General features: G+C 41.6%; 1 protein-coding gene across 2 annotated transcripts; it reads right to left on the bottom strand.

Annotated features, from left to right (window-relative positions):
* Window positions 1-389: 389 nt before the first annotated feature.
* On the bottom strand, window positions 390-12638 carry LOC112229378 (ammonium transporter Rh type B). 2 transcript variants are annotated; one of them, XM_042311474.1, is made up of 11 exons: window positions 12246-12638; window positions 7844-8030; window positions 7523-7673; window positions 7183-7330; window positions 6744-6910; window positions 5054-5191; window positions 2631-2764; window positions 2361-2482; window positions 2067-2140; window positions 1502-1589; window positions 390-1471 (listed from the first exon to the last, which is right to left on the bottom strand). In XM_042311474.1, exons 1-10 carry the CDS (start codon window positions 12430-12432, stop codon window positions 1512-1514), a joined length of 1386 nt encoding a protein of 461 aa, XP_042167408.1. In that variant the 5' UTR covers window positions 12433-12638; the 3' UTR covers window positions 390-1471; window positions 1502-1511. The 2 variants fall into 2 exon arrangements, with proteins under 2 accessions (XP_042167408.1, XP_024250973.1); XM_024395205.2 differs by having other exon boundaries at window positions 390-1589.
* Window positions 12639-12943: the final 305 nt, after the last annotated feature.

Here is a 12943-nt window from a genome sequence, read left to right as displayed (position 1 = left end):
CAATCGGCCCTAAATGTCATTGCAGGAACCTTTTTTTTCTTCCCTCACACGAACATGAACTGGCTCCCGGCACTTCTAACGAGGCTATTTTGGTCTTTTGAAGAATTAGATCTTTTCACAACAGCTCTTTTTCAGCTCATCTGATTGATTAAAATTGAATATGGCTGCCTGTCTAAATGCAGCCGAACACACCTGCTTCCCTAGGATGTTTGATCCCAGAAAGTGTTAATCATGTGGTATATGAAAAAAAAACATTTGGATTTCGGGCATTAACTCGGAGGTATTTACGGGCTCAATTATATATTCAGGAACAGATTAAAGGAACGTTTCAGACGAAACTACTCAAAATGTCCAATGAACAAGATAAAATAATAACGTGTAAAAAAATATTTATATCACATTTGAAAGATTTATTTCTGCCAAAATGTGCTACAGGTATTATTCAATTATCATTTTAAATTCACAGCAATCCAGTATAACAAAGTCTGGGCACCATTTCCTTCCCTGTAGCAAATAATCCATTTGATTCAATGGTTTGTTTGTCTGTAGTGGTGAAGCTAGTCGTTTCAATTATATCACATTTTATGTTGTCTCAACATTTATGTACAATACACAACTGTACATACTTGTACAATAGCAACTCTACTCTAGACCCAATACATTTCATAGTATAGAAATGGAACAAAAGGAGAATCCCGACCCAGAGAGAATATTCAATAGTCAAAACTCTACTTTAACTATCTATGCATAGCTTTAGTTTGGAATCCTTTTCATTTTTAGTGATGGACATGCACCTATAAAAGTGATTGACTATTCACTATTCATGAAAACATCCGCGATTTACATTAATGACATGCGAGGTACAATTTTCTTTGGTTTTATATTGAATTTACAACACATAGGCCTACTGCGAATTTGTCTTTCCCTTAGTCAATCAGACGATTAAAAGTGGCTAAAAGTGTAATTCCCTTAACATTGGTGCATGTAACATCTCTTAGAAGAGTGGAGAAGCCAAAAATATCTCAAAAACACTCACTTAAAAAGTTGCTTAATCCATTGTTTTTGTATCATCAAACAGGTTTCACTAGTCGTATCCAAATTCTCAGACCATGATTCAAGTTTATACCTCTGTCATATACTGTAGCTTCATAGCATAATCTAGAACCATAACATAAGGCAGTTGGTAGGAGGTATATTGCAATGGACAGCCCATGCTGCTTGGAGGATAGCATGCTTCTGTCTGGTATAAACACATTATGGGTTACCTTGAGATTGTTTACTTCTGAGAGTGAAAGGCACTTATGCTGATGGTCTGGAGTGTTTGAACACACACTTCCACCATACTAGTGAATCAGATATGGTATTGGCACATTGAAAAATGGCAGACATACACAAGCACCATGTGCTGCCACATCCTGGTTGTGCAATCCACTATGTGTGTGTGTGTGTGTGTGTGTGTGTGTGTGTGTGTGTGTGTGTGTGTGTGTGTGTGTGTGTGTATGTGTATGTGTTTATGCATTGAGCTTTTCTGCCTCGTCTGGTGTCCTGACAGTGGTCAACTCCTCTTGTGAGCCCTCCTCACCAGGCAGCTGAGAGAGAGAGAGAGAGAGAGAAATGGATAGAGGATAATATGTAGAGGTGATTTATTTAGACCTTGTTTTTGCCTTATCTAGTCCTACAAATGCAAGTATACCTATTGCCTATCTAATTTCAAGACATTCCTAAATCTGTATATTTTTTTATAAAGAGAATTACAGATGATCAATTGCTGATTATACATGCATTGACCATGTGAAATGGTACCACCTGGTATTCCCGAGGGTGACTGCTTTGCTTATGGTGAAATGCAGTTATTTGAGTTCAGTAACCAAATGCAAGCATGACATCTTGTGGCCACATATCATATTGCACAACATTGGGCCCAACTGCATGCCATCGTTCGCAATCTTTAACCCTTCATGGGCCTGAATGGCCCTGCACTCTCACACAAACACTATGTACAAATCTGTGAGTCCTGTGTGTCCATTCATCGATACAAAGTGACTGGGTGTAATAGCTAAACTTACCTCCCAGTAGATGCCATCCTCAAAGCAGATGGTGTCAGGAGGAGCACCATAAATTGGCAGCTTCAGAATAAAACCTAGAAGACGAGGACATATAAATTGCATGACAAGGACATGATACAATCACACACAGACACAAGGCATAGGCCTATATACAGGGACAAAAGAGCATAGTTATAATATCCCCATGAATTTGTGAAACAAACAAGTCAAAGCAATGCCTATGTGTGCTTACAACATTCTGTGAGCTGGTAATATTTAAATCCCCCCTATCCTCTAGCTAGTCCCTCTACATACCGGTGATAAGACCGCCCAGGAGGGCGATGCCCAGGGTTACGGCCAGGGAGATGGCCTGTCGTACGCCCTGGAACGAGGCCTCCACATCACCGGAGTGGATGTCAGGGAACACATCAGCCATCCTGTAACACAGAGAGCAGGGAGTTGAATGAAACTGTTGTGTGAATGCACACTTTGATGGCGTCTGTCTGTTTGCGCAGTAGGGGGAGCTTCACCATAAAACCAGGGGAGGGCACACTTTCCCAACTTGTCAAAAAAAGGCAGACTAACCCATCTCCATAGACGTCCTTGGTTGCCAGAGCAGCAGTAACTGCACCAACGATGGCTCCCAGGACTCCAGGCATGCCGTGCAGGTTGTGGACGCCACACGTGTCCTGTATCTTCAGCTTTTGTTCCAGGATAGGCTGAGAGGCCAGGGGTGGAAAGTTGTCAGTGCCATGAGTGCGGGTGTCTGTGATGTCTATGTACCCTAGCACCCTCATGTCCTTCAAAAGGTGCCATATACACATAAGTGGATGTGTTTCTCAACATGACTGTTTATGTTGTAAATAGATACTCTTGTTCTGTTGGCATCATTAACGGTCATATCCTACTGAGACCCTATGAGGGGACATTCTGGGCTTTTCAATGATATCGCATGTGGGAGTGTGACCTGGATAACTTTCTCTTCCAGGCTTGTTAAAATGGCTGCCAACACAATTAGCCCATTTTATGGAAAGGTAAGTGTGTGTAATTAGCATTTTTTTGTGAGTTTTATACTCAATTGCTTTTAGTAAGTAAATATCTCAGGAATAGTTTGAGTTTTCAGAGCAGTGCAATCATTTTTCAAATAAGAGCTTATTTATGTCCTCTGTAGTTATTTTACCCACTGTACTTTTTTTTACTCTTGTTCATATTTACTATCAACTGATCTATTAAGTCCACTACAGTGCACATACAATGGAAAATAAATAAACCTACAGTGCCTTACGAAAGTATTCGGCCCCCTTGAACTTTGCGACCTTTTGCCACATTTCAGGCTTCAAACATAAAGATATAAAACTGTATTTTTTTGTGAAGAATCAACAACAAGTGGGACACAATCATGAAGTGGAACGACATTTATTGGATATTTCAAACTTTTTTAACAAATAAAAAACTGAAAAATTAGGCGTGCAAAATTATTCAGCCCTCTTAAGTTAATACTTTGTAGCGCCACCTTTTGCTGCGATTACAGCTGTAAGTCGCTTGGGGTATGTCTCTATCAGTTTTGCACATCAGTTTTGACTGAAATTTTTTCCATTCCTCCTTGCAAAACAGCTTGAGCTCAGTGAGGTTGGATGGAGAGCATTTGTGAACAGCAGTTTTCAGTTCTTTCCACAGATTCTCGATTGGATTCAGGTCTGGACTTTGACTTGGCCATTCTAACACCTGGATATGTTTATTTTTGAACCATTCCATTGTAGATTTTGCTTTATGTTTTGGATCATTGTCTTGTTGGAAGACAAATCTCCGTCCCAGTCTCAGGTCTTTTGCAGACTCCATCAGGTTTTCTTCCAGAATGGTCCTGTATTTGGCTCCATCCATCTTCCCATCAATTTTAACCATCTTCCCTGTCCCTGCTGAAGAAAAGCAGGCCCAAACCATGATGCTGCCACCACCATGTTTGACAGTGGGGATGGTGTGCTCAGGGTGATGAGCTGTGTTGCTTTTACGCCAAACATAACGTTTTGCATTGTTGCCAAAAAGTTTTTTGGTTTCATCTGACCAGAGCACCTTCTTCCACATGTTTGGTGTGTCTCCCAGGTGGCTTGTGGCAAACTTTAAACAACACTTTTTATGGATATCTTTAAGAAATGGCTTTCTTCTTGCTGTAGATCTCTGCAGTTCATCCAGAGTGATCATGGGCCTCTTGGCTGCATCTCTGATCAGTCTTCTCCTTGTATGAGCTGAAGGTTTAGAGGGACGGCCAGGTCTTGGTAGATTTGCAGTGGTCTGATACTCCTTCCATTTCAATATTATCGCTTGCACAGTGCTCCTTGGGATGTTTAAAGCTTGGGAAATCTTTTTGTATCCAAATTCGGCTTTAAACTTCTTCACAACAGTATCTCGGACCTGCCCGGTGTGTTCCTTGTTCTTCATGATGCTCTCTGCGCTTTTAACGGACCTCTGAGACTATCACAGTGCAGGTGCATTTATACGGAGACTTGATTACACACAGGTGGATTGTATTTATCATCATTAGTCATTTAGGTCAACATTGGATCATTCAGAGATCCTCACTGAACTTCATGAGAGAGTTTGCTGCACTGAAAGTAAAGGGGCCGAATAATTTTTGCACGCCCAATTTTTCAGTTTTTGATTTGTTAAAAAGTTTGAAATATCCAATAAATGTCGTTCCACTTCATGATTGTGTCCCACTTGTTGTTGATTCTTCACAAAAAAATACAGTTTTATATCTTTATGTTTGAAGCCTGAAATGTGGCAAAGGTCGCAAAGTTCAAGGGGGCCGAATACTTTCGCAAGGCACTGTATATTTGTTCATTGTTTTCTTTTTCTGTAGAAGTTTTTTTCACCCCAAACACTTCTTACGTAATATAATTTATTTTTATTTACAGATATGTTTAATTGCTGGGTCTCAGGAGGATAATACATGTTAATTTCCATACACGTATGTCCTATATCCTGTCTTACCAATGGCAGGTTGGCCTTACCGAGAGGAACTTGAAGCCCAGCACAGAGACGGTTCCAGCCAGGAAGCCCACAATCATGGAGCCGAAAGGAGTGAGCATCATTTCACCAGCAGTTCCCACGGCAACCCCACCGGCAAGGGCAGCGTTCTGGATGTGCACCTAAAGAGAGGAGAGAGACAACGTTTTTTAAATGGTGTTCAAAATGGTTGATTGTCAGAGTCCATTCATACCTTTATTTTAATTATCACTGTTCTCAAATTTTACACGATACCAATGTCAAGGAACGAGAAGGTAGGATGACTTATGTAATATTTGAATATTAAAAAATCCCAACCAAAGGATCCTTGTGTGACAATTTGCTATCACCATCATGCAAAGTGGAGGTGTGTGACCGTGTAGAGTTCAAATCAAATTTTATTGATCACATCCACGAATTTAGCAGATGTTACTGCAGGTGTAGCGAAACGCTTGTTAGATTGCAGACAGATTTGATGATATGCTGCGGACACACTACCCTTTCAACAACTATGAGATAATCTGAGCTGATTCGAACGGTACCACTATCACCAGGTCATGTGCTATGTTCACTGACTCCTACACTCCTTCCATTTTATAGAAAAGACAACTTCAGATTGATTGCCATCTAGACAGGAATGTAGTGGACCGTCTTGATTTCAGAATGAGATACAGATGACAGCCATGTCCTCAAGGGACATAGCAACTAGATATATTGTCTGGCTCACATGACTGTATCTCTAAAGGTAGATAGTAACTATGGTGTGATGCTTCAGCATGCATTTTTTGGGATGTTTCCAATCTCGGCATTCTTAAATCGTATCTTGTGAAAAAGTTTGATGATTCATAGTTTGGTAGTGTAGAATAGATAAATCCAATCTAAACTAGAAAAGTACATTTCAGAAGAAAATCTGTGTGCTTGCTTGCTTGTTTAAAAGTATTTGTTTTTAAAATAAGTTAAAGAAGTGGTAGTAACTGCAGTAGTAATGGTAGTGACTGGTTATAGTTGAAAAAGTGGGTAGATGAAAAGATTGATTGATTGGATTGATTGGTAGGATAGCCTGAACATGTAAAAGTTGGTCTGGTGTCGTTTGGTGAACGCTTCAGGAGTTATTGTTGGTGAGTTAAATGCTATCAAAACGTTTTTCAAGCAATCTAAGTTGGTGCAGTCTGCACATTTGGAAGTTTCATGTTAATAGCTTAAATCATTTAAGAGCTAGTGCGAGGGGAGTAAATGTAATAATAATAATAATGTAAGTACGTAAGAAATCTAGAGTTGTGTTTTGCTTTCACCAAGAACACCTAACTACATCTGTTGACAAGAGTTGAAATACCTGTCTGTATATGCAAACATCCTGCATGATGATTCAGTTTGCCAATGAGGATTTCATCCCAAAGGAGTCATAGGTCTACTATCTGTACTGTAGCCCTATGATGCAACATACAGTTGAACCAGATTGTATTGTCAACAAACACTGGGAGAAATCTTCCTTCCCCTACCATGTCTAGTCCCTCACTCCCACTTGAAATGATCTGAGAAGACCACTTTAAGCCCCTCATTTCCACTGCATAGTCCCTGTAGAATCCTACTTCTCCCTACTATGTCTCCCCAAGTCTGCATCACCTGTCTAGCCCTATACTACTTTTAGGGACCTGATTTTCCTCTTAAGTCCCCACACTGTACTAGCTCCCTCACCATATCGAGCTTGCCATCATGAGCCACAACGGCAGATAGGCCATAGGTGGCCAGGGTGCAGGCAGCCAGAGAGTAGTAGGTGTTCATAGCCGTGCGGTGCTGGTCGTCTCCGTGGGCCGTCACAGCAGAGTTGAAGCTTGGCCAGAACATCCACAGGTAGATGGTGCCTGAGCAGTCAGTGAAAAATAAGTATTAGCATACCGGTATGTAATATAGTCCTTCAGTTTAGCAAGCTTACAGGTAATGTTTTTTTCCTGGGGAGGTGGATGTACTCTTAATTATGACACAGATTCCCATACATTGGCATGCATTGTATGTACAGTCAAAACATAACTGGCGTCTTCAGAAAATGAAGGTTAAGTTGTCCGACTTGTTGATGGTGGCTAATTGTATCTAAAGTACGGGCTTCCTGCTAACGATGAGCAGGAGGTATTCTTACCAATCATTGCGAAGAGGTCAGAGTGGTAGACAGAGCAGTTCTTGTGTTTGCTCTTGTCCAGGTTGGGGCGGTAGAGAACACGAGCAACCATCAGGCCAAAGTAAGCTCCAAAGGTGTGGATGGTCATGGAGCCACCAGCATCCTTGGCCTAAAGATGGAAATTATCTAATTTAAGGGGTGTAAAAAGCTTAGTCTATAAGTAGAGTTTTCAATAGTGAGGAGAAAGCCTAATAGGAGAGTAGGCATAATAGTACGTAAAACAGTTTTAGTGTAGGTTTGTATACAGACATATACAGTATGAATTGTACATTTAATGGTACACCTAAACACACACACTCACCCCCAGAACAGAAAGCACAATGAACTCATTGATTGCAAACAGGGTGACTTCAATCACAGACATGACCAGCAGCTGGACTGGACTGGTCTTCCCCAGGACCGCCCCGAACGAGATGAGCACTGAACCTGTGCAGAAGTCAGCGTTGATCATACTGCAGGAGGGACAAACACTCAACTCTTAATGATAGGGTTTATTATGGGATGCACTACAGTATACACTTACACCCGTATGATATGCCACGTATACACATCACATGTATCTGCTGGTGTGTTGTGTTTATTGTAGTAAGGAAATGTAGGTTAGTGTGTGCATGAGCCCTACCTCTCTATTCCGACATGGATCTTGCCCCCGTGCATGCCATGGACGAAGCCCTGCATGAGAGTGGCCCACTGCAGAGCGAAGGCTGCGATGAGGAAGTTGAAGCCCACACTGCTAAAGCCGTAACGTTGAAGGAACGTCATGAGGAAACCAAAGCCAATGAAGATCATCACGTGCACATCCTGAAAGCCTGAACAAAGGAAGAGAACATTCTTTTATTACTTTGGATGAACATTGTCACTATTGAAGTGCATGTGTGGTCAGTCTCGTAAACACATTAACAACCCCCTTCTTATGGTTTGGTGAGAAAGACTATCTGTCTTATGACAGTAGTATAGCAGTATCTTTCAACTAATTGAAAGTTCTGGTGACTTCCCCACGAAACACCAACAACCCCTTTTAGTCAACATTTTGTGATTTAAATTGAGTGGGACAGGGGGCTTTGGGAGCCTCAGTTGACCTACATAGAAGGACACAGAGAAGTTACCCTGTGCCTCATAGCTCCATTCAGCCTGCTATCTGGCCTTGTTAACCCGGCCTACTACACCTCCCCCTGCCCACTGGACGTATTCATCCACATGGCACTGGGGAGTAGGGACAATATCTCTTGGTCGTTGCCTGGCAACTGATCATTGGCATGGAGGATATTCCCACTGCCCAACTCCCCACTGGCAGGCTGGCCCAAATACCCTGTGCCATCTCCTAGATTAGAAGGACACCTACAGAGAGGTGAGAAAATGTAACATGCACACACACACAGGCAACACCTATGAGGATGTAAATAAAAATTTTAAAAATGCACACATTGACATTTATTGTAAAAGCCCTAAAGGCAATCTAACACCTGCACTCATGAACCAACATACAAACCAGTTTTAATCCAATGATTTATTTACAGTTCTCTTAATTCTGACTGCATCTTTCAATCAGATAGAATTTGTCCAGTGATTATGTTTTATTATATAACAAATCACTTTAAAAAGTCAGCTACCTGCACACATTCATCCAAACGGTGCCCTGTGCACCCGCCATCTGATGAAGGTAAAGAGACATCTGTTACAAAACACCAAAAAGTCTAATGGCATTTGACGATTGTCATTAAGCCTACAGTACACAGTACATGACCTGAATGAATGGATGCGTATGGCTAACAAATGGGGATGCAAATACAGTTGTCTCTCCCGAGCTCATCCGCAGGGGAAATTGAGGGCACAGTTGAAACAATGTTGCAAGTTCGCTAAAGGGTTGGACCCAGTCGATACCATGTAGAGTTACCCCAAGTTTTGACTTTTAGTTAATTTTGGCAAGCTCATGTCTCATTCGGGGGGCCGTGCTCCCCGTAATTCGTTTTACTACACCTTAAACGTTTGAAGTTCCAAACAGGACATGATCAATGAGAGTATTCAGATGTGCACGTGTGTACTCTATGTGTGTATGTATGTGTGTTTCATTCTTGAAGGTGATCTTCCATTCACTAGTGAAGGTGACAGGTTAAAGATTATCTGAAATAATTACTTACAATGGACCTTTAGTGCATCCTCTTTCAATTTACCCAACCTTGAACAGGTTTCTACTTTGTGTCAAAATCAGTGTACTCAATCACTCAATAGCTTGAGACAAAGAGCATAAATAGTGAGCCTGGCATAACGTGCATCAGCAGCTTCACCTGCTTAAGTGAAGGTCCAATCCGCAAATGCTCAATTTATTCAAATCTCAAGAGTCACAGACTTCAACCTCAAAGATGAATTGAATTCAAAGTCAAACGGACATGATCCAACTCTTAGAGATTCACATAATTCAACTCCCAAAGTTTCCCATGACTCCCATAGCCTAGTCAACCACACTGACCACAGTGGTCAGTGTGATTGACCAGGCTATGACTACCAGGCCTAAACCAGGGAAAACCATGGAAAAACTGGACAGCTCATCTTTGGATCCTTAATTACCTTTTTCTGCCACACAGTCTTTTTCTCTTGCTTTCTCTCTCTCCCTAGCTCTCTTTCTGTGTATCTCAGTCCTCCATATGACAAGCCTTGTTGGCATGACAATAAACACATAAATCAGACTGCCACAGCAAACTTTTCCTTCTCTCTGAAAACAATCACTCTCTCCCTCCTAACCCCTTCTCTCCTTTTCACCCTCCTACACATTCCCATGTCTGTATATCAGATATTCTCACACTCCTACCCTGGGGCTTACCTGCACCCATTGATCTGCATGACATATAGTACAGGGACAGTATTGGGAAAGCCTCAAGGTGTGGTGACAGCTAGGACTAGTTGCACACAGGAACTTTTAAAAGGGCTAAGAATTGGACACACCCAATACCTCCACCACTTTCCCCCCCCAGCAGTCTTCTTTTGCATTTCATTACTGGTCTGTTAAGGTGGAACAGCAACGTTCAGAGGAGGAAAAGTATACCTTTGCCTTTGGTGACTGATTGGACACCCACTACAACAGACATGCTATAACCTATTCCGAGACCAAACTTCCTTCCCTCTTGCTGTTCAAAATAGCCTCTGAGTTAGAGGGCTTTGACGCTAATCAAAGAAACATTGACGGAGAGATCTGAGAAACTAAAGGGTTAAGTCAAAGGACAGTAATCTCTCCGCAGATCTCTCCCAAAACATTTGGCAACCTAAAACTCCATTTATTAGGAAACAAATTTACCATTTGTTGCTTTGCTGCTTGCTGCTTGCAGCCAAATGTCAAAGCAAAGGAGGGACAACTCACATTGAACACTGAAGAGCTCAGGGGTTGTAGGGGAGAGTGGAGTAAGTTGATACATTTTACATTCAGCATTACTTGGTCAAAGGGAAATATAGTATTCTTTTTAACAAAGATATTAACATATATTTCAGGATGTTGTGTATCCCTGGAAATAATCCGATAATCAATAATTAATGTAAACATTACAGTTTTGAAAACATAGTGTGTCCAAAAAAAGTGTTCTCTTGGCACAACTTACCCCGGGACAGGGTAAGTTAAGCCGACTACACATTTCTGTACTGAATTAAATATGACCACTACCTTTTTAAAACCATGTCTATCTTTATTTCCCAAACACAATTAAACACAATCACTTTTTTTTGTATTTTAATCATTTTAAGCATCTTTTAACACAGGCTTATTAACACCTAACAAACACTTTTAACCTAGGCCAGGCTCTGTTGTTACCTCATATCCCAGCGATAAGGCCTTGCATTATAGCTGGGAAGAAAACACTTCAATTTACTCAACTTGCCATTGGCACAACTTACTCCATGGCCATTGGCACAACTTACTCCATGGCCATTGGCACAACTTACTCCATGGCCATTGGCACAACTTACTCCATGGCCATTGGCACAACTTACTCCATGGCCATTGGCTCAATTTACCGAAGGACAAACATGTTGACTATATTAGCCCACACAGCTGCAAGGATGTATTTTCGTGCTAGGTTTAGGACCTCATATTGAAGCTTATAGACACCCCAACTCATGTATAATCTTAAGTATCTTTGGTTTAGATACAAGCATCATGAAAACTCTAACACAATAAATTCATTTGACTTGGTGAAAATCATTTTTTGGACCTAACTTCCTTACTACTTTTCCATGTGATTTCTTCCTTCACAGAATCCATGATCTCTTCCCAAATATTTGGTCATATTATTCATTTTATGGTTTCCTAGAAACAAGGTTGACTCAACTTACCCCTTTGGCTCATTTTACCCCACTCTGCCCTATATATCAAAGGGACTCAGAGTAGGAATGCTAATCTACAGCATTGCGAACAGATCAAACATAAAACAGAGTTGCTTTGCCCCTCTACAAACCCTTATAAACAGCTCACCTCAATTACACATGACCATCCCCACCCACCTCCCCATCTCCTCCACACAACTGTATGTAACATCCCAAAGAAAGACAGATGGGGAAGACTCCCTACGTGGGAAGGCAATGTCCAACACATCACTGGAGTAACACAGAAGGAAAATAAATCATTTCCGATTTAGTCGTCAGATTCGTTTGAGCTTCAGACAACTTTTCTGTCATGTTCATTGTCTTGACAAACATGTATGGCATGACAATGAATGACACAAGACACTTGCCTAAACAACCAACATATCTGCTTCTGCTACCATGCAAGTCGTCGACACATTGACAAAACATAACAAAGAAGGAAAAGAATAATCATTTAATTTCTATAGATGGACTCCACATCCCCCATCCTCTCCACCCTCACAAGGTAATAGTTACCCTTATCCACAGATTTAGGGTCAGATCAACATACTACCTAATCATAACCATAACCATTCAAAGGAGGATAACGTATCTGACCCTGTATCAGTGGTTAGGGATGTCTACTACCCCACCGGTCTCGTTACCCCAACCCTACCCCTCTCGCTGCGGTCACTCACTGGGGTAGCGGTAGTAAAAGTTGTTGTCGTAGTTGGAGGAGCCATTGGCGATTTCCTTGTGCCAGAGCTTGGCGTCTGTCTCATCGTCGTACTGGACCAGAGTGCCGAAGAGGATGATGATGATCACCTCCAGGATGATGCAGGCTATGGGCAGCTTCAGCCGCAAGTTAGTCGCTGAGTTCGTCATGGCTGTGGGGTTACCTGGGTATTCTCCTGGCTCTGCACTATGGCCTTAGCGGTGAATGGTTAGAAGTCCAACTCAGTTCCAGATCGGGGAACACAGCAACACACACTAACACTCACAAGCACTGGTGACTGCAGTGATGCGATGGGAGTGCAGGGAGTGCAGGGAGTGAGGACTCAAGCTGACACATGAGTTGGTCTGACTTAATTAGTGCGTTTTGGTTGCAAATGTTCATGCCCACCACCTTTCTGTGTGCCTCCAATCAGAGGCTGAATGAAAACCTCAGCTCCTCCCCTTCACTATTGCTGCTGTTAAGGTGGTCTGGAATGAGTTAGTACTCCTTAAAATGACCAGTTACTCCTCTAGATTCACAGAGAACGAAAATGACCCATTAAAAACTATTTTCATCAGGTTGCCCTTCACATTGAAATCATTTCTCATACCTTATCTACGGTAAAACATTAGGTTGATGGTTCAAGGCCCACTGTGAATTAAAAAAACACAAACAGATGCA

The sequence above is a fragment of the Oncorhynchus tshawytscha genome, linkage group LG03 (assembly GCF_018296145.1).
Source record: "Oncorhynchus tshawytscha isolate Ot180627B linkage group LG03, Otsh_v2.0, whole genome shotgun sequence".
Taxonomy (NCBI): Eukaryota; Metazoa; Chordata; class Actinopteri; order Salmoniformes; family Salmonidae; genus Oncorhynchus; species Oncorhynchus tshawytscha.
This window is presented reverse-complemented; position numbering and strand designations above follow the sequence as displayed.

What these genes read in the sequence shown, in the direction of transcription:
- LOC112229378 (XM_024395205.2), bottom strand. Translation starts at nt 12,432, where the DNA reads ATGACGAACTCAGCGACTAACTTGCGGCTGAAGCTGCCCATAGCCTGC. An exon ending in ATCCATGTCGGAATAGAGAG is followed by an intron (nt 7,674 to 7,843) that starts GTAGGGCTCATG and finishes TCCCTCCTGCAG; the next exon opens with TATGATCAACGCTGACTTCT. An exon ending in TTGTGCTTTCTGTTCTGGGG is followed by an intron (nt 7,331 to 7,522) that starts GTGAGTGTGTGT and finishes TTCCATCTTTAG; the next exon opens with GCCAAGGATGCTGGTGGCTC.